Source organism: Nyctereutes procyonoides, unplaced genomic scaffold (assembly GCF_905146905.1).
Source record: "Nyctereutes procyonoides isolate TBG_1078 unplaced genomic scaffold, NYPRO_anot_genome, whole genome shotgun sequence".
Lineage (NCBI taxonomy): Eukaryota > Metazoa > Chordata > Mammalia > Carnivora > Canidae > Nyctereutes > Nyctereutes procyonoides.
In genome coordinates, this window is record NW_026575037.1 from 1,607,974 (window position 1) to 1,632,879 (window position 24,906).

General features: G+C 37.2%; 1 protein-coding gene across 1 annotated transcript in view; it reads right to left on the minus strand.

Moving 5' to 3' along the window:
- The window catches only part of SLC9C2 (solute carrier family 9 member C2 (putative)), a 92,589-nt gene extending 68,270 nt beyond the window's left edge, over positions 1–24,319 (minus strand). The window contains exons 1-6 of the mRNA XM_055319023.1: positions 24,184–24,319; positions 22,449–22,549; positions 20,677–20,805; positions 8,675–8,840; positions 2,326–2,442; positions 586–747 (exon numbers count right to left, since the gene is read on the minus strand). Coding sequence (XP_055174998.1) covers positions 586–747; positions 2,326–2,442; positions 8,675–8,840; positions 20,677–20,805; positions 22,449–22,549; positions 24,184–24,319 — 811 coding nt within the window. The remainder of the gene's footprint in view (positions 1–585; positions 748–2,325; positions 2,443–8,674; positions 8,841–20,676; positions 20,806–22,448; positions 22,550–24,183) is intronic.
- Positions 24,320–24,906: the final 587 nt, after the last annotated feature.

Below are 24,906 nucleotides of genomic sequence, written 5' to 3' on the forward strand. Positions count from 1 at the left end.
GCTAAACTAGCAAGTGATTATTGCCAGTCTACCACTGTGGGGCACGCTGACTCCTGTGATTATTCCACTCTCCTGTTTCTCTTCCAGATGCAGGTATACCTGATTTCCCCCTCTCCCTTTCTGCTTCCCAGCTGCTGATAAATGCTGCTATTCCTAGTCTCCTCAGTCTGGTACCCATTGAATGAAAGATAGTTGAGCTGGAAAGACCTTTGAAGCATCTCTCCCAGCAATCTCATTTTAGAGATGAGTTGCTAAGGGTCAGAAGAGGAATTAGCATTGAGCTGATTCCTCCAGGAGACTGCCAGTGACTAAATATAAGGTCAAAGTGTGGAGTTCAAAAAGAATAAAAGAGTAATTACATAGAGAAGAAATACAAAGGGAAGGGACATGGACTTGAAATTAAGGGAATGTTAAGAGACTAGAAAAGAGCCAGAAGTGGCAGGATAATATGACAGGAAGCACAGAGGGACCACAACAAGGAGGAAACAGTTGGGAAGAGGCAACTGGATTCAGGATCAATGGGGGAAAAAAATACATAAAATTCACTTCGAGGACCGCATTTTTTTGTATTTGTTTCTGTCTTACCAATGTAGAAAGTCATGTACACCATGGAAATGCAAAGAATGACGCTAGTAAGTGTATTGCTAAAGAGGTCAGTCAATATAAACTGAATGATTCTTGAACACGAATATCCACATATTATGCTTCCCAAGATGTCCAAGCAAAGGCCCAAGATTACACGGAACTCTAAAAAAAGAAAACAAATGAAAAAAGAAGTTCACTGAGGGCATTTGGGTCTATGCACTTTGGTTTGCTTTTGAGATTTTGAATGGGGTTTTGTTCTTCAGCAAGTGGGAGTTTCCCATGAAAGCCTGGCAACACAGACACTCTGGGAATATATTTCCCTTACAGTCTTCAGTCTGAGGCTCACTTATCCAGGGACAACAGACTCAAATGTCCTCAGAAGCCAGGCAGGGAGCATAAATGTGAAATCTGCGACACACTGGAGGGTGAATGCTCAACCAAAAGACATCCAAATTCATATTTTTTACAAAGTATGTTAGGGCCAAGCAAATCATGTTCAGGGTCCCCACCAACCTTCAGTCCATTTGTGCCCCCTGCCCCCATCCCAGGGACATTTGGGAAATGGAGAAGAGAAATTTTCTATAATCACAATAACTGAGGGCACTAGTGGCAGTAGTGAGCAGGTATCAAGTAATGCCCAAGCAATGCCCAAATAACAAAGATGGCCCCACCCCAAATGTCTATAGCTCCCCACTAAAAAAGCACTGCAAATCCTTCTTTACCACTAATATTTCTTTCTCCTTTAAGCACCTCTCCTCTCCTAAAACTATCACATAAACAGATCAGGAGGACACCTTTTCCCTTTTTGTGCTGTGATTTCTGCTCCCCTCCCCCTTTCTTTTCTACTAGTACCACATCTGAAAACCTAGCAAGGCAATATGTTCCATATCCCAGTGAACTTTAACCACATGAATCTATAATCGCTTCTAGCACCTGACTTTCCAGTACTTCTTGAAGCATTCTGACTTCACCCTCAAGCTCAAATTCAGGATCAAGTCAATTCTTAGTATCCACCCATTGAGATCCAGGTTGATCCAGGAAAGAAGTTACTCTGAGCCAGATGATTGATGTGTGTGTGTCTGGGGGGGGTTGGAGGATGGGGGTTGAAGGAAAGAGATGAAATCATTTAATATTCTTTCCCCTTTACTATCCAAGAAAACACATAGATGTTTATTTTCTTATCATCTGATATGCTATTTTAATTGGTCCAAAAGTAAATTATAGAGAAAGCAGTAAAGTTAAGACATTTTGAATGTATTTTATTTTAATTTTTTAAAGATTTTTAAAATTTATTGAAGTAATCTGTATACCCAACATGGGGGTAAACTCACGACCCAGAGGTCAAGAGTCACATGTCCCTCTGACTAAGCCAGCCAGGCACCCTTTAATGTATTGTAATTTCAGTGTGAATTGAAATGCATCATACAAGAATCATTTTAGAAAATATGCAAATAGGGATGCCCGGTTGGCTCAGCAGTTGAGCATCTGCCTCTGGCTCAGGGTGTGATCCTGGATTCCTGGGATCGAGTCCCACATCAGACTCGTTGCATAGAGCCTGCTTCTCCCTCTGTCTATATCTCTACCTCTCTTTCTATGTCTCTCATGGATAAATAAAATCTTAAAAAAAAAAGAAAGAAAGAAAGAAAGAAAGAAAGAAAGAAAGAAGAAAGAAAGAAAGAAAGAAAGAAAGAAAGAAAGAAAGAAAGAAAGAAAATATGCACATAGAAAAGATGCCCCTACCAGTAAACATGGAAATGTGGAGAAAGTCACTCCGAAAAACTCCAAAACAAATGGATGTGAAGCCACAAATGATCATTGATTCTCCTCTTATGATATCAGTATACGTTTTGGAAACGCCTGGAAAAGGAAATATAAAACATAATTTAATTTGGTACATGAAATGATGCTCTTGCACAGGAAACACAAAAATACAAGAGAAGGAATATGTCAGACAAACAAGAAAAAAAAAAGCCATGATTGGGATGCTCCATGAGACAACCATAATCACCATTTTTTATCTCTCCAATAAGAAAGGAACAGGACAAGAGTATTCTTTGAAGTGTCCATGGCCTCAAACTATGCTTGAGTTTTGGGATGAGACAAAACACTTCTCAGGACGCAATATTTAGCTTGAATAAACATGAATCATTAAACTCCACAAAAATCACATTTTAGGAATAAATACAGTGCCTGGGTGGGTTAGTTGGTTGAGCATCCAGTCTTGATTTTGGCTCAGGTCATGATCTCAGGGTTATGAGATCAAGCCCTGCATCAGGCTCTATGCTGGGTGTGGAGCCTACTTAAGATTCTCTCTCTCCACCTCTCTCTGCCCCTCCCCTGGCACACACACATGCTCAGGCACACTCACACACACACACACTCTCTCTCTCTCTCTCTCTCTCTCTCTCTCTCTCCCTTTCATATCAGACATATGCCCAAGAGAGTTGAAAGTCTATGTCCACACAAAAATCTGTACATGAATGTTCATAGTGGTATTATTCATAATAATCAATTGAACTATTCAACCACAGAAAAGAATGAAATATTGATTGATATATGTTACAACACGGATGAACTTTTAAAACATTATAGAGTGAAAGAAGCCAAACACAAAAAACATATTGTATGGTTTGATTTGTATGAAATGTCCAGAATAGGCAAACCCATAGACAGAAAATAGACTACCGATTGCCAGGGGATTGGGGGACAGGGAAATGATGAGTGACTGCTAATGGGTAAGAGATTTCTGTTGGGTGATAAAAAATGTTCTAAAATTAGATAGTTATGATGGTTGTATAACTCTGCAGATATAGACCACTGACTTGTACAGTTCAATTTTGTTTTGATGGCTGGAATGTAAGTTTCTTTTGCTTATAAGAGCTGCTACCTACTAACCTGCAGTGGCCTGACTCTTTCTTTATAATCTCTCCCTGCCCTCCACGCACGTACGGGGGTCAGTTTCAAATTGCACTCAGGAAATGCCCAAGAGGGTTGCTAACGAATATTCAGCTTACTACTTTTTGCTAGCTTTGACTGTGATGGAAGGCACAAAAATACTGGTTAAACAGGTTTAGAGCTAACAGGATTTTGGCTTCAGCTGGTCAAGAAATTCTTTCACATTTCCCTCAAATTCAGTGAGTCAACCAGGAACACGTAAAATACAAGGTCTGAAGTATGAAGCTTTGAATTTGACTTTAGTTGTGTTTAATGGCAAAATACCACAAGAATTACTCTCTCATTCTTTATTGGCTTAATGTGGAACTAACTTATATTCTCTAATTCATTGTAAAATTTGGAAAAGGAAAGAATAAAACAAACAAAACAAAACAAAACAAAGCCCATGCAATTTCACAACTCAGATACAACCTTAATGTTGAGGTCTTTTTTTCTAAGCTTATAAACTTTTTCCTCAATTGAGATTATACTATAACTTTGTATTTTCTTCCTTTAAAAGATCCCATTCCAGATTTGTTTTATTTTTTTAATAGTTTATTTATTTACTCATGAGAGAAACAGAGAGAGAGGCAGAGACACAGACAGAGAGAGAAGCATGCTCCTCTCAGGGAGCCTGATATGGGACTCGATTCCCAGACCTGGGATCATGCCCTGAGCCAAAGGCAGACGCTCAACAACTGAGCAATCCAGATGTCCCTCCAGATTTGTTTTAAAGTAAAAAACTGTGTGAGCCCAATGCATTCTTTTCAAACAGGTTATGAATAGACAAGTTCCTTTTCATTCACATGTGAACCCCCACTAATTTTTCAGTGGGTCAGGACACCGAGCCTGATGCATTGCATAGGGCACCACATCAAAAGAAGCACTATTTACATTGTAGGAACTGTAGTTTTGTATATTATGATAATTTTAGACATATAGCAAAAAATATTTTTCCTTAAAAAATTAATGTGTTATGACAATTAGAAATAAACTGTTTTGAAGAAAGGACAATATAGAGCCTAAATGGTGACTCTGCAAACACCATAAATAAGCAAGAGTGATATCCCTCCCTAAAAATGAGTCAAATTTGTCTTACTAGGAAAAAATGTTATTGGATCCAGAATCCACATATCACCTTGAGCATTACTGATTTAAGGAAAATATTAACTAAGAGCTAAATACTTTTACTAGTTTTCTTTTAAAGAAATAGAAAACTTTCTATTACACTTTCTATTATTACACTTATTATCTATCTATTACACTTTCTTATTATTACACTTAATATCACTTATTTACACTTTCTATTACACTTATTTCTATTACACTTCCTTTTTGAAAAAAAGTTAAATGCAGAAACTGCAATAAAGTTTATAGTTTACTATAGCCACTTATAGTCAAGAGATTTCAGAAAAGGGAACAGGAAAAAATGAGGTGAATAAAACAACTGGCCAATACAAATGGCTAAAAAAGAAAGGCAGATGAAGGAAAAATAGGATAAAAATTGTACTTAGAAAAGAGAGAAAGAAAAGAGGACAGGATTAGACTCTTTGAGAAATATGACAATTTAGGATATCACCACCAAAAGTGTCTTAAAACTTACATTTTCCCAACTGCAAATATAAATGGGTGGTGTAAAATTGGTAATTCCACTTGCTGGCAAGTTTAGAGGTTTCCCATTCCAATCATAAGGCAATATATTTTCACTAAATATAAACAATACCTTCAAATTGGTTAGGAAAATATTTCTGAGTCAAAAACAGAAACCATAGCATCTAATCATTTCATGTTTTTACTACTGCTAATAAAACATGAATCAGGGGGATATTTTAGAGTGAAATTATCTATTACCAAATAAAAGGGGAAGTACTGCAAGACCTGAAACTCTCTTGGGAATAAGCTATTATTGAACATGTTTGCCAAATTATATTCTTACCCATTTCTTTTTTTTTTTTACCCATTTCTTTTAAATAAACTATACACCCTTCCACTACCCGCTTAAGGTTAGCTAGTCCAAAAGGGAGGTAGTGCTTTTTTTCTTTCTTTCTTTTTAAAGTAAATGTGTGTGGGGTGTTGTTGTTGTTGTTGTTGTTGTTTTAATTTAAATTTTAGTTACCTAATATACAGTGCAATTTTGGTTTCTGGAGAACTGGATTCACCACTTACATACAACACCCAGGACTCATCACAAGTGCCCTTCTTAATACCCTTCACCAATCTATCCCATCCTCCGACTCACCTCCCTCCATCAGCCCTTAGTATGTTCCATATTGTTAAGTGTCTCTTATGGTTTATTTCCCTCTCTCCCTTACCGCCCCCCTTCCCATGTGTTCAACTATTTTCTTTCTTAAATTCCACATATGAGTGAGATCATATGGTATTTGTCTTTCTCCAACTGACTTATTGCACTTAGCATAATACACTCTAGCTCCATCTACATTATTGCAAATGGCAAGGTTTCATTCTTTTTGATGGCTGAGTAATATTCCGTTGTATACATATACCACCTCTTCTTTATCCATTCATCAATTGATGAACATTTGGACTCTGTAATAGTTTAGCTATTGTTGATAATGTTGCTATGATTGTTTTCTTTGCTGTGCAAAGGCTTTTAATCTTGAAGTCTCAATAGTTCATTTTTGCTTTTGCTTGCCTTGCCCCTGGTGATGTGTCTAGTAAGAAGTTGCTATGACTAAAGTCAAAGAGGTTGCTGCCTGTGTTCTCCTCTAGGATCTCAATGGTTTCCTCACATTTATGTATTTCATCCATTTTGAAGTTGTTTTTGTATAGGATGTAAGAAAGTGGTCCAGTTTCATTCTTTTGCATGTTGCTGTCCAGTTTTCTCAACACCATTTGTTAAAGGGACTGTCTTTTTTTCCATTAGATATTCTTTCCTGTTTTTGTCGAAGATTGGTTGATCATATACTTGTAGGCCTAATTCTGGGTTCTTTATTCTGTTCCATTGATCCATGTGTCTGGTTTTGTGCTAGAACCATAGTGTCTTGGTGACTACAGTTTTGTAATATAGCTTGAAATCTGGAACTGAAATGCCTCCAGTTTTGTTTTTCTTTTTCAGGATTGCTTTAGCTAATTGGAGTCTTTTGTGGTTCCATACAAATATTAGATTGTTTGTTCTAGCTCTGTGAAAAATGCTGGTGTTATTTTGATCCAGACTGCATTAAATGTGTAGATTGTTTGGGGAAGTATAGACATTTTAACAATGTTTGTTCTTCTAGTCCATGAGCATGAAATGTTTTTCCATTTCTTTGTATTCTCTTCAATTACCTTCATAAGTGTTCTACAGTTTTCAGAGCACAGATATTTTAACTCTTTAGTTAGGCTCATTCCTAGGTATCTTATGATTTTTGGTGCAATTGCAAATGGGATCAATTCCTTTATTTCTTTTTCTTCTGCTTCGTTATTGGTATATAGAAATGCAACAGATTTCTGTACATTGGTTTTATATCCTACAACTTCACTAAACTCATGCATTAGTTCTAGCAATTTTTTTGGTGGAGTCTTTTGGATTTTCTACGTAGACTATCATGTTATCTGGAAAGAATGAAAGTTTGGTTTCTTCCTTGCTGATTTAGATGCCTTTTGTTTCTTTTTGTTGTCTGATTACTGAGGCTAAGACTTCCAGTACTATGTTGAATAGTAATAGTGAGAGTGCACATCAAAAGGGAGGCAGTTCTAACAAGAGGTAGCAGAGCCTTGGAAAAGTTTCCCTGGGGATAGGACAGAGTTTCTACCTTGACACTTAGAATTCAGTGGAATGGAATAAGAATGCTAATTTATATTACCTAGAAAGGTCACTTTTCTTCTTGTTCTATTGCCTTTACTCTCACTCATTAGCATGATACTTGGCCCATAGTTGGAATTCAACAAATATTTGCTAAATGAATGGGTAAGTGGTATCAATAAGAGAAAGAGACTTAAGAAATGAATAGGCTTTGGCCAGAGAAATGGAGGATGTAAGAGGAGTATTGCGTGAGGATGGAGAGAACTTTCCTGGCAGAGAAAGCAACCTGAATCAGCTCCTGGAGGGTGGAAGGAACATAGTATGTCACAGGAACATAAAGAAGACCAAGTACACTGGGGTTACAGGGAGAAAGTAATGGGGTAGGGGTCAGCTTGTCTTTGAATATCAAACTGAGGACTTTAAACTTTATTTGAAAGGTCATTGGAAACTGTTGGTGGGTTTTAAGTAGGGAAGTGACTTGCTCAGCTTTTTTTTTGTAAAACGGTTCTATCCAATATGGCAGCCATTAGACCCACACGGCTATTTAGACTTAGATTAATTAGAAACAAACAAAATTAAAATTTCATCTTCTTGGTCATATGATCCACATTTCAAATGCTCAAAAGTCATGAGCAGTTAGTGGCTATCTTAACAGAAAGCAGAGCTATAGAATATTTCCATCATTGCAGAATGATTCTTTGGATAACACTGTTAAAAAAGTTGGACACTGCTCTGTAGTAAGTGGTTCAGAGGGGACAGTTCCAGTGTACTGTAAAACTTGAACCTAAAGACCTAAATGTGAGATATGAAACCATGAAACTTCTAAAAGAAAACATAGGCAGTAATCTCTTGGACATTGGCCTCAGCAACATATTTATGTGTACATATCCTTGGGCAAGGGAAATAAAAGCAAAAATAAACTGTTGGGACTACATCAAAAAAAAAAAAAGAAAAAAAAATCCGTTGAAGGATGCCTGAGTGGCTCCACTGGTAGTGTCTGCCTTCAGCTCAGTTCATGATCCTGGAGTCCTGCAGTCGAGTCCTGTGATCAAGCCCTGCATGGGGCTCCCTGCTTAGCGTGGAGTCTGCTTCTCCCTCTCCCTCACCCCACTTGGGCTCACTCTCTCTCATAAATAAATAAATAAATAAATAAATAAATAAATAAATAAATAATTTTTAAAAAATAAAAAATCCATTGAGATTATAATTGTCATTATTTATCCCAGATCTTAGGTCACCTTATTTGCATTGCATCTTTCAAGTCAACCAATGCCCCATCTGCAAGAAAAGTAGCATAAATATCTATTCCACACAAATCATGCACAAATCATGCAAAAAAAAAAAACCCAGATCAAAAGAAAATAATTTATCCTTTTATTTTCAATGTAAGAAAAAGAAATAAATCTGACATACCAATAGTTTTCAGTGAATTCACAGAATGAACAGGATCTGTCATGCCAACGATCATGCTAAAGAGTATGGAAGACTGCAAATCCCACAAATCTTTATTGAATTTCAGAACCACATATCCAAGTATGATGAATGTCATAAGAAAGCTAACTAATCCTATTAGCAAGACCTGTGAAACCAATTCATAGCACAGTATTAGATTTAACATTTAAAGATGGCATGACTGCATTTACTTATGGAAGAATCAGATCTTAGTTACATATTTTATATGTAACTCTGAAATTACTCTGAAAAATAACTTTAAAAGGTATTCTAGGTTACCTGCCTGGAAGAAACCATCCCTTCCTAACAAAAGAGATTCTATCTTATTGTTATAAGAACAATTCACAATCTTTCTTGTTGCTAGTCCAACTTAATAGTTCCTAATATCAAAATGTTCTTAAAATGGAATGCAAATTTTTCCTGCTTTTGTGTTTCCTCAGTGTTGATCTCCAGGGCCGCAGGCAGAAAAAGAGGTAAAACAAAGGGCAAAAAGCACATGCTAGCTGATTTGGCCCTCTTATTAAGAGCTTTCTAGAAGCTTTATTCAACAGAGGTTTGTATATACTTCATTAGCCATGCTCTTTTCTGAGGCTACACAGCTACCACTTGATGAGAAATAGAATAATTCACACTGGGCCCACTACCCTACCAAGCAAAATCTAGTAAGTTTCTGTTAATGAGAAAGAAAGGGAGAATGCGTATCAGATGGGCAATTAGTAGCAGTGTCTGCCTCAAAAGTAGAAATTGAGGGATGCCTGGGTGGCTCAGCAGTTGGGTGTCTGCATTTGGCGCAGGGCATGATCCCTGAGTCTGGGATCTAGTCCAACATCAGGCTCCTTGTGAGGAGCCTGCTTCTCCCTCTGCCTATCTGTGCCTCTCTCTGTGTGTCTCTCATGAATAAATAGATACAATCTAAAAAAAATAGAAATTGAATATAAAACTTTTAAACAAGAAAAAGGAATTAAAGGATAAAGACAACTGAACCAACTTAAGAAGGAAAGAAAGAATGAGAAGCAAAGGAAAAGCATGGTAAATGCAAAGTACAAAATTGAGAAACAAATTTAAATCTATTTCTTTTGATTTTTTTAAAGTTATTTTTAATTTACATTCAGTGAAATTCATTCTTTTGATGTAGAGTTTTATGAATTTTGGCAGATACAGTCATGTAACCATGACCACAATTAAGATACAAAACAGATCACTCAAAAAATGTCCTCAGGGCACCTGGGTGGCACAGTTTATTGAAGTGTCCAACTCTTGGCTTCAGCTCAGGTTGTGATTTCAGAGTCATGAGACTGAGCCCCACATTGGGCTCCATGCTCAGTGTGGAGTCTGCTTAAGACTCTCTTTCTCAAAAAGAAAAAAAAAAAAGACTCTCTTTCTCCCTCTGCCCCAACCCTCTCTCTGTCTCTCTCTGTCTCTGTCTCTCTCTCTCAATAAATAAATAAATAAATCTTTCTTTAAAATGTCCTCATGCTTCCCCTTTGTAGTTAATTTGTTTCCCTATCCCCAGTCTCTGGCAACAAATGATCTGTTCTCCAAACCTACTGTTTTGCCTTTGCTAGAAGGAAGGTCTATGAATGGAATTATACATAGGTAGCCTTTTGAGTCTGGTTTCCTTCTCTTAACATAAAGGCATCTGAAATTCTTCTATGTTGTGCCTGTTAATGTTCCTTTTTCATTGCTGGATAAAATTCCTTTGTAAGATGTGTCACAATTTGTTTATTCATTCATGAGCTGAGGAGCATTTAAGTTGTTCTAGACTTTACAGATTATGAATAAGGCAGCTATAAAAAAGATTCACACAGGTTTTAAACATAAACTTTCATTTTGCTTCAGTAAATACACAGAAGTGGAATTGCTGGGTCATGGGGCAAGTATATGTTTGTTTGTTTTTTTATGTTTAACTTTTTAAAAAAACTCCTAAACTGTTTTCCAAAGTGGCTGTACCATTTTGCATTCTCACTGCATTCTTACCAGCACTTGGTATTATCAGGCTTGTTACTGTTGCTGCTATTACCATTCCAGTAGATATGTAGTGGTACATATCACCGTGCTTTTATTTCTCCAATGACTTATGGTGTTGAGCATATTTCCTCAAATGCTATTTTCTGTCCATATATCTTCCTTGGTGCCTCAGATCTTTTAAAATATTTTGTCCTTCTAAATATATTTTTATTTGTTTTATTTTTTCTAAATCTATTTTTTAAAGATTTATTTATTTATTTGTTCATGATAAAGAGGGGGAGAGAGAGAGAGAGAGAGAGAGGGGGCAGAGACACAGGCGAGGGAGAAGCAGGCTCCATGCCGGGAGCCCCATGTGGGACTCGATCCCGGGACTCCAAGATCGCGCCCTGGGCCAAAGGCAGGCGCTAAACCGCTGAGCCACCCAGGGATCCCTCTAAATCTATTTTTAATCACAATAAATACAAAACTAGTTTTTCATGTAGCAGAGAGTCTCAAATAACAAAATAACAAAATCTAATTATATGTCACCAAAAAAATATCTAAACCTAAGACCACCAAAATCTTGAAGGTGGAAGGATGAGAAAATTGTAGCAGGGAAATACTAAGCAAAAGAAAACTGGAATGACTATAGTAATACCAGATGAAATTGAAGGCAAAAAGCATTAATTGAGATAAAGGGAAAACTAAATAATGAGAAAAAAATTAACTAGGAAAATAACTACTTGTAGGCTCTTAATAATAGTTTCTATTTATATAAAGTAAAAACTGGCAGAATCACAAAGAAAAATTGATAGTTATCATGGAAGCTTGTTATATTAAGTTGAAAAACAATACTGGCAAAAATATAGAAGTCCAAACTTCATAATATGCAAAATAATCTACTGAACAAATTTAGATCCCTGTACTCAATATTAGAGAATATATATTCTTGTAAAGCAAACAGACCATTTTGGAAAATTGAAGTATTAGGCCACTAAGCAAATCTGCACAAATCACAAGAATCATTATACAAAACACATTCTCTGGTCACAATGTGATAAAACCAATAATAATAAAAAGCCATATTTGGAAATTTTAAGGTAACTTCTAAGTAATTAATAGGTTAAGAAGCTAGTAATCCAATTAAAAATGGACACAGGACCTGAATAGACATTTTTCCAAAGAAGACATATGGATGACCAACAGACACATGAAAAGATGTTCAACATAACAAATCATCAAGGAAATGCAAATCAAAACCACAATGAGATGTCACCTAACACCAGTCAGAATGGCCAGTATCAAAAAGACAAGAGGTGACAAGGGTTGATAAGGATATTAAGAAGAGGGACCCTCATATACTGTTGGTAGAATTTAAGCTGATACAGCCAGTGTGGAAACGATATGGAGATTCCTCAAAAAACTAATACTAGAAGGAACATAAGATTCAGTAATCCCACTTCTAGGTATTTATCCAAAGAAAACAAAACACTAATTCAGAAAGATATATGTGTCCTTGTTTATTGCAGCATTATTTACAATAACCAAGATATGGGAGCAACTGAAGTGCCCATCAACAGATGAATGGATAAAGATGTGGCAAATATATGAAATTTGCCATTTTTGGCAAACGAAAAATGAATTTGAAATAAAAATTCAAAAAAATGAAATTTTGCCATTTGCAACAACATAGATGAAATTAGAGGGTATTGTGCTAAGTGAAATAAGTCAGTCATAAAAATAAAAATACCAAGAGGGTCCACGACGGCAGTGGAGTAGAAGACCTTAGTACTGTCTTGTCCCAGGAATTCACCAAGATAGCTATTAAATTATTCTGAACACCTGAGAACTCAACCGGAAATCTAAGAAAAAAATAGCCACAACTCTACAAATAGAAAAGCGACCACTTTCTGCAACAATGTAGGAGACGTGGAGAAGTGAATCTGAGGCAATCTATGGGAAGATAAACCACGGGGTGGGTCGGGGAGCCTCAGGCAGCCACCTGCTGAAAAGGGATAGAGCCGCAGAGGGCAAAATTAGAACTTTTAGAAGTCTGCTCCTGTGAGGGATCTCCCTGCCTGAAAGGGGCTCAGGCAAGGAAGCAGGGACAAAACCCAGGTGGCCCAGTGTGATCTCAGGATCCCTGGGGTCACAGGAAGACCGGGGGTGCCTGAGTGTGGCAGAGTTCCCAGGCACTGGAACGGGTAAACCAGCCTCAATCTGGGAGCCCAGGAGTGGGCTCTCAGCTTGGGGTTGCCATAAACCATGAACCCCCACCCAGTCAGCATGACCATTCCTTGAACAGGGGCCCAGCCAGCAGCAGAACCCAGGAGGCCCCCCTTTCTCCCCTGGGAGGAGTGGTATGGGAGCCCACTGCAGACTACAGGGTTTGGGGGCCCCAAATGGGTTGCATGCCTGAGATGACACACTGGGTCACAGGCTGGGTGAGCGCAGAGTGGAGACGGAGTCCAGGGGGACAGGAGTGAGACTGCTTTTCCCTGAGAGCGCACTGAAGAGTGAGGCCCGAGTTTTTGCCTCCAGGGCTGGAGATTGGGAGGCTGCCATTTTCATTCTCATCCTCTAAAGCAGTGTGTAAAGCTTTCAGGGAACAAAAAGCAACTAGAGCAATCCTGAGGAGATTACTTAGCCTGGCCTCCTGGTGTGGGTGATGCAATTCCACCCAGGGCAAAGACACCTGACAATCAGTGCAACAGACCCCTCCCCCAGCTTAGCAAGAACATCCAGCCAAGACTAAGTCTATAACATTGAGAACAGCAAAACTCCAGCGCTAGAGGAATATAACATAGAATTCATGGATTTTCCCCCCACGATTCTTTAGTTTTTCAATTTTAATTTTTTTCTCTTCCTTTTCCAACCAATTTCTTATTTTATCAATTCTTTTTTAAAAATCTTTTTTTAGTTTTTACAGTTACATTCTACCCTTTCATTGTATTTAATTTTATCTTGTATATGTATGTTTTTCTTTCTTTACAATTGTGGGATGAAGTTTCTTCTAAAAAACAGGCCAGAATACACCCAGCATCTAGTGTATGGCTCTATTTCCTTAACTTGTCTGATCATATCTGCATTTTTTTTCTCTTCCTTCTCCTCCTCCTCCTCCTTTCTTCTTCCTTTTGTTTTTTCTGTTTTGTTAAAGTCTTTATTTTCATCTTCATAGTTACATCTATCAATGTATTTTTTGTATATAAATGTTTTTATTTCTTTATAATTTTGAGATGTAGTTTCTTCTAGCAAACTGACAAAAACACACTCAAGTTATAGTGTATTGCTCTGCTCTGTTCATGTGTCTGTTTATATTCCTTCTTTTTTGTGTGTCTTTTAACTTTCATTTTTACAGTTATATTCTATCCTTTCATTGTATTTAAATCTTTTTGTACATAGAATTTTTTCTTTCATTACAATTTTGAGATCTAGTTTTCTAATAAATGGACCAAATATACACAGGATCCAGTTTATTGCTCTATTCACCTGTCTGATTATATTCTCTCTCTCTCTTTTTTTTTTTCTTTTTTTCACTTTCGAGTCTCTTCTGATGTATTTAGTGTATATTTCTCTGGGGTCGTTGTTGTCATTTTAGTATTTGTTCCCTCATTTATCTAGTCTTCTCTGGGCAGAATAACAAGATGGAAAAAATCACTTCAGATAAGAGAACAAGAGGCAGTACTGAGTGCCAGCGACCTAATAAGTATGGACATGAGTAAGATGCTAGAACTAGAGTTCAGAAAAATGATTATAAAGATACCAGCAGGGATTAAAAAAAGCATGGACACCAGAGAACCCCTTTCTGGAGAAATAAAAAAACTAAAATCTAATCAAGTCAAAATAAAAAAGGCTATTAATGAGATGCAATCAAAAATGGAGGCTCTAACTGCTAAAATAAATGAGGCAGAAAAGAGATTTGTGATAACAGAAAACAAAATGATGGAGAATTAAGAAGCTGAGAAAAAGAGAGTAAACAACCACTGGATCATGAGGAGAGAATTCAAGAGATAATTGATACCATAAAGCAAAACAATATTAGAATAATTGGGATCCCAGAAGAAGAGGAAGGAGAGAGAAAAGCAGAAGTTACATTGGAGCAAATTATAGCAGAGAATTTTCCTAATATGGGGAAGAAAACAGGCATTCAAGTCCAGGGGGAGGCACAGAGAGCAACCCCTCCACACCTCAAAATCAATAAAAATAGGTCAACATAGAATAGTAAAACTTTCAAATCTCCGAGACAAAGAGAACACCTGAAAGCAGCTTGGGACAAGAAGTCTGTAACCTACAAGGGTAGAAACATTAGACTAGCAGCAGATCTATCCACAGAGTTCTGGCAGGCCAGAAAGGACTGGCATAATATATCCAGATGCTAAATGACAAAAGTATGCAGCCAAGAATACTTTATCCATCTATGATGTCATTCAAAATAGAAGGAGAGATAAAAAGCTTCCAGGACAAACAAAATAAAGAATTTGTGATTGCCCAGCCAGCCCTACAAGAAGTATTAAAAAGAGATCCTTTAAGCAAAGAGAGAGCCCAAAGTAAAATAGACCAGAAAGGAAAAGAGACAATATACAGAAACACTAACTTTACAGGTAATACAATGGGATGAAATTCATATTGTTCAATAGTTATTCTGAATGTAAACGGGCTTAATGCCCCAATCAAAAAACACAGGGTATCAGACTGAATAAAAAAAGCAAGACCATTGATATGTTGTCTGCAAGAGACTCATTTTAGACCAAAAGACACCTCCAAATTGAAAGTGATGGAGTAAAGAACTATTTGTCATACCTTTGAATCATACAGAAGGATCAACAATGAAACAAGGGCTTTGAATGACACACCGGACCAGGTGGACTCAACAGATATATTCAGAACATTCCATCCTAAAGCAATAGAATACACATTCTTCTCAAGTGCACATGGAACATTCTCCAGAATAGATCACATACTGGGTCACAAATCAGGTCTCAACTGATACCAAAAAACTAGGATTATTCCCACATATTTTTGGGCCACAATGCTTTGAAACTGGAACCCAATCACAAGGGGAAATTCGGAAAGAACTCAAATAATGGAGGCTAAAGAGCATCCTACCAAAGAATGAATGAGTCAACCAGAAAATTAAAGAACTAAAAAAATTCACTGAAACAAATGAAAATGAAGGCACAACTCTTCAAAATTTTTGGGATGCCATGGTCTTAAGAAGGATGTATATAGCAATACAAGCCTTTCTCAAGAAACACAAAAGTTCTCAAAAGCTCACAAAAGTTCTCAAAGTTCTAACCTTGCACCTAAAGGAGCTGGAGAAAGAACAGCAAATAAAGCAGAAGAGAAATAATAAAAATTAGAGCAGAAATCAATGAAATAGAAGCCAGAAGAACAGTAGAACAAATCAATGAAACTAAGAGCTGGTTCTTTAAATGAATTAATAAGATTGATAAACCCCTGGCCAGACTTATAAAAAAGAAAAGATAAAGGACCCAAAGAAATAAAATCGTGAATAAAAGAGGAGAGATCACAACCAACACTGAAGAAATACAAATAATTATAAGAGCATATTATGAGCAACTATATGCTAACAAATTAGGCAATCTGGAAGAAATGGATGCATTACTAGAGATATATAAACTACCAAAACGGAATCAGGAAGAAGTAAAAAATCTGAACAGACCAATAATCAGCAAGGAAACTGAAGTAATAATCAAAAAACTCCCAATAAACAAGAGTGCAGGGCCAGATGGCTTTCCAGGGGAATTCTACCAAAGATTTAAAGAAGAATTAATACCTCAGAAGAAGAAGAAGAAGAAGAAGAAGAAGAAGAAGAAGAAGAAGAAGAAGAAGAAGAAGAAGAATTAATACCTATACTTTGGAGGCTGTTCAAAAAATTGAAATGGAAGGAAAACTTACAAGCATGCTCTATGAGGTCAGCATTACCTTGATCCCAAAACCAGACAAAGACCCCACCAAAAAGGAGAATTACAGACCAATATCCGTGATCAATATGGATGCAAAAATTCTCACCAAAGGGGCGCCTGGGTGGCTCAGTGGATGAGTGTCTGCCTGTCTGCCTTTGGCTCAGGTGGTGATCCTGGGGACCTGGGATTGAGTCCCACATCAGGCTCCCCACAGGGAGTCTGTTCTTCTCTCTGCCTATGTCTCTGCCTCTCTCCGTGTGTCTCTCATGCATAAATAAAATCTTTTTAAAAAATTTCTCACCAAAATACCACCCAATAGGATCCAACAGTACATTAGAAGGACTATTCACCAAAACCAAGTGGGATTTATTCTGGGGCTGCAAGGGTGGTTCAACATCTGCATTAATAAAAGAAAAGATAAGAACCACATGATGCTACCAATAGATGCAGAAAAAGCATTTGACAAAGTACAACATCCTTTTTTTATTAAAACTCTTCAAAGTGTAAGGATAGAGTGAACATACCTTAATTATCATAAAAGCCATCTATGAGAAGCCCAAGCAATTATCATTCTCAATGGGGAAAAAACTGAAGGCTTCCCCTCCAAAGTCAGGAATAGGCAGGGATGTCCACTCTCACCACTGCTGTTCCACAGAGTACTAGAAGCCATACCCTCAGCAATCAGACAACAAAAAGAAATAAAAGGCATCCAAATCAGCAAAGAAGTCAGCTTCTCACTCTTTGCAGATGGCATAATACTTTATATGAAAAAAAACAAAATTGCTAAAACTCATTCAGGAATTCAGCAAAGCGCAGGATATAAAATCAATGCACAGAAATCAGTTGCATTTCTATACACTAATAATGAGACAAAAGAAAGAGAAATTGGGGATCCCTGGGTGGCTCATCAGTTTAGGGCCTGCCTTCGGCCCAGGGTGTGATCCTGGAGTCTCAGGATCACATCCCACATAGGCTCCCTGCATGGAGCCTGCTTCTCCCTCTGCCTATGTCTCTGCCTCTTTTTCTGTGTCTCTCATGAATGAATAAATAAAATCTTTAAAAAAAAAAAGAAAGAGGGATCCCTGGGTGGCGCAGCGGTTTGGCGCCTGCCTTTGACCCAGGGCGCGATCCTGGAGACCCGGGATCGAATCCCACATCGGGCTTCCGGTGCATGGAGCCTGCTTCTCCCTCTGCCTGTGTCTCTGCCTCTCTCTCTCTGTGACTATCATAAATAAATAAAAAATTTAAAAAAAAAGAGAAATTAAGGAGTCAATCCCATTTATAATTGCACACAAAACCATAAGATACCTAGGAATGAACCTAACCAAGGAGGCAAAAGATCTGTACTCAGAAAACTATACTCATGAAAGAAGTTGAGGAAAACACAATGAAATGGAAAACCACATAGATACATTCCACAATGGAACAAAATAGAGAACTCAGAAATGGACTCTCAACTCTACGGTCAACTAATCTTCAACAAAGCAGGAAAGAGTATCCAATGGAAAAAAAAAGGTCTCTTTAACAAATGGTGCTGGGAAAATTGGACAGCCAAAGCAAAGAATTAAATTGGACCATTTCCTCACACCATATACAAAAATAGACTCAAAATGGATGAAAGACCTAAATATGAGACAGGAATCCATCAAAATCCTAGAGGAGAGCACAGGTAGCAACCACTTTGACCTCAGCCACAGCAACTTCTCGCTAGACATGTTTCCAAAGGCAAGAAAAACAAAAGCAAAAATGAACAATTGGAACTTCATCAAGATAAAAAGCTTTTGTACAGCAAAGGAAACAGTCAACAAAACCAAAAGACAACTAAAAGACAGAACGGGAGAAGATAGTTGCAAATGACATAGCAGATAAAGGGCTAGTATCCAAAATCTATAAAGAACTTATCAAACTCAACATCCAAAGAACAAATAATCCAATCAAGAAATGGGCAGAAAACATGAACAGATATTTCTCTAAAGAAGACATACAAATGGCCAACAGGTACATGAAAAAATGCTCAACATCACTTGGCTTCAGGGAAATACAAATCAAAAGCACAATGAGAAAATACTTCACACCACTCAGAATGGTTAAAGTTATCAAGTCAGGAAACAACAGATGTTGTCAAGGATGCAGAGAAAGGGGAACCCTCTTATACTGTTGGTGGAAATTCAAGCTGGTGCAGCTACTCTGGAAAACAATATGGAGGCTCCTCAAAAAGTTGAAAATAGAACTACTCTATGACCCAGCAATTGCACTACTGAGTATTTACCCCAAAGGTACAAATGTAGTGATCCTAAGGGGCACCTGCATCCCAATGTTTATAGCAGCAGTCCCCATAGCTGAACTATGGAAAGAGCCCAGATGCCCATCAACAGATGGATAAAGAATATGCGGCCTATATAGTATAATGGAATATTACTCAGCCATCAAAAAAAGACATTTGCAATGATGTGGATGGAACTAGAGGATATTATGCTAAGCAAAACAAGTCAATCAGAGAAAGACAATCATCATATGATTTCACCCATAAATGGAATTTAAGAAACAAAACAGAGGATCATAGGGGAAGAGAGGAAAAAATAAAACAAGACGAAATTAGAGAGGCCAACAAACCATAAGAGACTCTTAATCATAGGAAACAAACTGAGGGTTGCTGGTGGAGGGAGGGGTAACTAGGAGACCGGGCATTAAGGAAGACGTGATGTAATGAGCACTGGGTGTTATATGCAACTAATGAATCACTGACCTCTAGCTCTGAAACCAATAATACGTTACATGTTAATGAATTGAATTTAAATAAAATTTTCAAAAATAAAAATATATAACTATAAAAAGGAGAAAAAGACAAATACCATATGACTTCATTTACAGTGGCATCTAAAAAAAAAACCAAAATAAATAAACATAAAACAGAAACAGAAATACAGAAAACAAACTGATGGTTGCCAGAGGGAAAAGAAATGGAGGATGGGCAAAATAATAAAAGTGGCCTAAGAGGTACAAACTTTCAGTTATAAGGTAAATAAGCCACAGGGATAAAAGTATAGCATAGGGAATATGGTCATTAATATTGTAATAAGTTTTTATGATGACAGATGGTGACTACATTCATGATGGTGGGCATTTCATATGTATATAATTGTCAAATCACTAGGATATACACCTGAAGTTGAGGTGTATATATTACAATATAATATGGTGTGTCAACTATATTCCAATTATAAATAAATAAATAAAACAAATAAAATTCTTCCACACATGGGGAAAAAATAATGGGTCAAAGAAAAAAGTATAGTAAAAATTTTAGGTAGGTTCGGGATGATAATGAAAACACTAAAAATCATGGGAGGCCTAGATGGCTCAGTTGGTTAAGTGTCTGACTCTTGATTTAGGCTCAGGTCATGATCTCACGGTTGGGAGATTGAGCCCCTTGTGACTCTGTGCTGGGCGTAGGAGTCTGCTTAAGATTCTTTCTCTGGCCCTCCCCTGCACCCTCTCTCTCTCTAAGAAAAAAACAAAAACAAAAAGTACTAAAATCAAAACATGGGTGAAGCTAAAAGAGTACTTACAAAAAAAAATTTAAAACCTTAAATGTACAAAATACAAAAAAATAAAGCTAAAAATCAATCAACTAATATCTAACTCAAGATATAAGGAAAAAGCACAGAATAAAACTAAAGAAAATAAAATGTTTTCTGAAAGAAAAAAAAATCATCTGGCAAGCACGATTAAGAAAAAAAGAGAGAAGCCACAAATAAAACAATCTTAGCAGTGACAATGGGCAAATCTAGATATAGTTGAGATGAAGTCAGATGTGGGTTTAGAATCCAGTTTCTCCCATTTATCAGCCTTGTTTGTGACCTCTGAACTGCAATTTGTTTATATATAAAATGGAGATATTTACACAGCGCCTAATCACAGTGGTCACTCAGCAAATATTTATTCCTTCTCTCTCCCATCAATTCCCTTTTAATTAGTGGTTCCACAGAACTGTGAGATTTGTGAATTATCAATCTTCTTTATAGACAAACATCTTCTGCTAACATAAATAATCAAGATTGACCATGATTTTTTTAAATGTGTTCTTACCTGCCAAAACACATTCTTGAGTATACAAAAGTCCACATCCAAAGCAGCCATAAATATAATCATAGGTGAAAAATAACAATAAAGTGAATAACTTGGTGTTTTCAGAAGAGGGTAGACAATTTTGTGCACCTAAACTAACAAACAATAAATTAGTTCGCTGCCATTCTAAGGTATCAGAAATTAGAATTAGGTAACTCTCAAGGTATCAGAAATTCATGTTATATCAATCAATACATTTTAGTATATTCCAATCTGCAACTAATGAGAGAGTATCTACAAGGCCAGTCCTGAGGGTATTGATTTCTTGACTCAACTGTCCAGATGAGTTATAGGTACAATCCTGTATTCACCAAAGGATTGTGTGAGTTTGAGCTACACAAACATTGTTTGTGGTATTGTAATCAGTGTTTTCAAAAGTGATACCCCTGCCACTGGTGAACCCTGACAGGACTTTAGGTGTTCACAGATAAGTATTTTTTGTTTGACTGTTAGATATTTATTCTAATTTGCATTAAGATAGAAAAGTGAAACTTGCACAGGTACTTGTGATTTCAGAAACATTTGCCTAGGATTTTGAAGTCCTTCAGTGAGTTGGGATACCCCAGGTGGTTCAGTCAGTTGAGCATCTGACTCTTGGTTTTGGCTGCAGTTGGGATCTCACCAGGTAGTGGGATTAAGCCCTGGATTGGGCTCCCTGCTCAGTGGGGAGTCTGCTTAAAGAATGTCTCCCCCTCCCACCTTCTGCACTCTCTCTTTCTCTCAAATAAATAAATAAATCTTTAAATAAATAAATAAATCTTTAGAAAAAATAATAAAGGCCTCCAGTGAGTCAAGAAGAGAAAAATAACACACAGATAATAGCACATGTTGTATATATAAGACATAAGTCATGAAGGTTGTACACTAAAATGTGTACACTCAACTAATAGTTTAATCCTCATTATTTAACCCCCCTGTGCCTCAGTGTCCTCATCCATAAAATAGGATAGAATACCTACCTCTGCTGGGTTCCTGTGAAGGTGAATGAATTAACTCAAGAATTAATACTAAGTTGAGCACAGCATAACATATAGAGAAGTTGAATCACTATGTTGCACACCTGAAACTAATGTAACATGGTGTGTCAACTCTACTCAAATAAAACACATTTTTAAAAATAAAAAGCTCCATATTTCACTGGAAAAATAATTAATAAGTTAATAAACTAATAAATACAAAACACTTTAAAGAGGGCCTGGTGCATAGTAAACACTCAAAAGATGTTGGTAGTAATGCAGGTGTTTTCAGAAGAGTAGCAAGAGGCTTTTAAAATCCTAGACAGATACAAGCATAATCTGCATTTTTTAAAAAAATAAAAGAATGAGTGGAGACAAATTGTTATTGATCACACTGTTGTGCATTTGAAATCGAGTAATAAAAATTTTTCTTGTATCTATATTATGTATTATATGATGCGTTTTGCATTGAATCTGGCAGTTAGGAAAGAACAATTGAGCTTCCTTATGACAATTATAGCTGCCTTTGATAATGAGAGTGAGAGTCTCCACAGATGTTGCAGACAGAAGCACAGATAAAGCCTATATATGGACAGGGGAAGGAAATAAGAACAAGGCTCCCAAGGCAGAGGATGAAGAACCCAAGAATGCAATCAAATTTCCCTTACTTCCAAATATTAAATTTTTTTTTCATTTTCAAAATGTATAATACCAGATGAATTTTTTCAGTACCTGTTCACATTTTACTAATTTACTAATTTATTGTATATACATTACCTCAATAGAATTGTGAGCCAGTTGTCCTATCACAAATCCTAACAGAGAAAGAATCATCAAAACAGTGACTTCAGAATTCTTTAAAAGGGTCTTCAAAAATCCTGAGGGAACACATGTATATATTATTTAGACAGGATGTATAAGTTTCAAAACAATTTAACAACCTTTCTCAATTTAAACTTTCTGAGTGTCATATCAGTATGAATAATTAGCAGCTATTAGAAATACTGTCTCTTAAGACACAAATCATGAAGTATCTCTTACAGGTGAACTTGAAAACTGCTGAAGTTCCAACAATCTCCCATTTGCCCAATGACTGGCACATTATGATCACTGTACAAGTGTCTTACCTGTGGATCTGATGATGAGAAATTAAAAAGCCAAACTTCATACCTACATAGTACACTTTTTATTAGTAATCACGTATCCTAAACTACAGCAACATATATTCTATAGTTTTCCTAAAAGCCAGAAATACTTTTAACTGAGTTCTAACTATAGGGAAAACTGCCTTCACCAGACAACAGCAGACATGTGTTATTTTCTGCCTACGTGCATTGTCTTTCCTTGCAACTCTCCCCTCTGTCCAACATTATTCAGTTCATTCCCTCCTGAAGCAATATATGGACATAATCCAATTAAGGTAATGTATGCCTAGGGCAAGATTCATTGGCATCTCAGATTCTGCATTTCCTGTCTTCCAGCTAAATCAGCAGATATATATTGAATACTTCTTTTGTGTAAGGCTAAAGAAATATTTCTTGAACTATTTCTGCAATGCTCTTTCCTGCTGGAGCACTTATCTCTATGTAATCATCAAGGATCTAGAGCTGATGAAATTCATGGTCACCAGCACCTCCTGCTACCACAAGGGACCAGTGTCATTAGTGTGTGTTTTAAAGATCACCTCATAGAAGGTGATTTTGCTCCCTTTAGTAAGTACAATTGAAGACGTTTTTAAGAGTGTTTGCTTCATTGTTTCATTATAGTCTTCCCAATTCCAGGAAGGATTTTAAAGCAGCTGACCATTTTTTCTCAAAGAAAAATGTCTTAAAGAGGACTAGAAACCTTTCCCTAATCTCAAGCATTGAATTGTGATATAAAGTACCTGTCTTTTTTAATCTGGTGTCTCATGTACATGAATATCATTCACCATACCTATTGAATTCTTAATTATCATTTACAAGGCCTTACTTGTGAAGTCTCTATTTCTCCACTAGGGGGTGGAGTGGGTAGCACTTTCCCTGAAGTAAAATCACATCTAAAGCCATAATAAAATGGACACAACTAATGACACCAACTACACAAATGTTTGGGTCCCATTTGCCCCAGTTGCCCTCTCCTCATCCCAGATATATGTTGGTTAGGTTAAGCCCGGCAAGCGGGCAGTATGAGGCTTGCCTCCCCATTACCAGAGACTCTGGACCACAACCTTACAGTTAAACTAACCACATTGCATTGTAATTATTATTTGCCTGTCTCCCTAATGAGAGCCCTCCTTGAGGTTGGGGACTGTCTGATTCTCCTTCTGCCTACCACTCTGCCGTGCTCAGCAAATGACACCAAAGGAAAGCACATAGTAGAGATGCTACTGATCATTAAATGAAGCTACACCGCCAGCATTCGCTCACATCTTAGTTACATGGGACTTCTTATGGTGAAGTTGTGATCACTTTCTGCACCAAGAAAGGTTCAGAGGACAGAGAAAAGATGAAATTTAGAAACAACCACTTACCTCCCAAAATAATAGTGGAACACACAAGCATTATGAAATGCCCATTTACAACTGTGTAGCTAGCTGAACTTCCACAGAGTAATTCAGGTCTGTGACCTTCTTTGTGTACCCAGAAGGAAGAGTTTGTATTCGACATTGCTTCATCAGTCCTAATGTGATGAGTTCGTGAGTTACTCCACCACCACAGACTTACCTGTTATAACGCGCAAAAAGAAGAAAATGAGATTTGCTGGGTCCCAGTGCATCCACATTCTTTCTACCTAAGGTTGTACCACACTCAGTTCTGAGCACACCTCTTCTTGCCACAGGCACACATTGATACCTTCTGTTCTACCTCTTCTCCAAGAGCATTTTATAGGAACACCAACAGCGGTGTTAGTGTTTCCTCCTCATATTTCTATGTATACATGGGGGAGCGACTGCACTGATTTCTGCACATAATCATTGTATGATCTAGTGATGTATATGCATTCCTCATCAGACAGTGAGTTTCTCAAGGGCCAGGGATGAATATTATTTTTCCTTAAGGCTGTGCACACAGTATGTGGCCCATAGACTCTCCAAACATTTGATCAACTGAACTTTTTGAGGGGGACCTCTTCCTCCATGGGTACAAATCATTCTGGAATTCCCCTTTACCACTTCAATCCCATGTCCTCTTTTCCCTCTCTTGGGCCCCTCCAAATCTAAAATGGGAAAGGGAAATGAGGTCAAAGTGGAGTC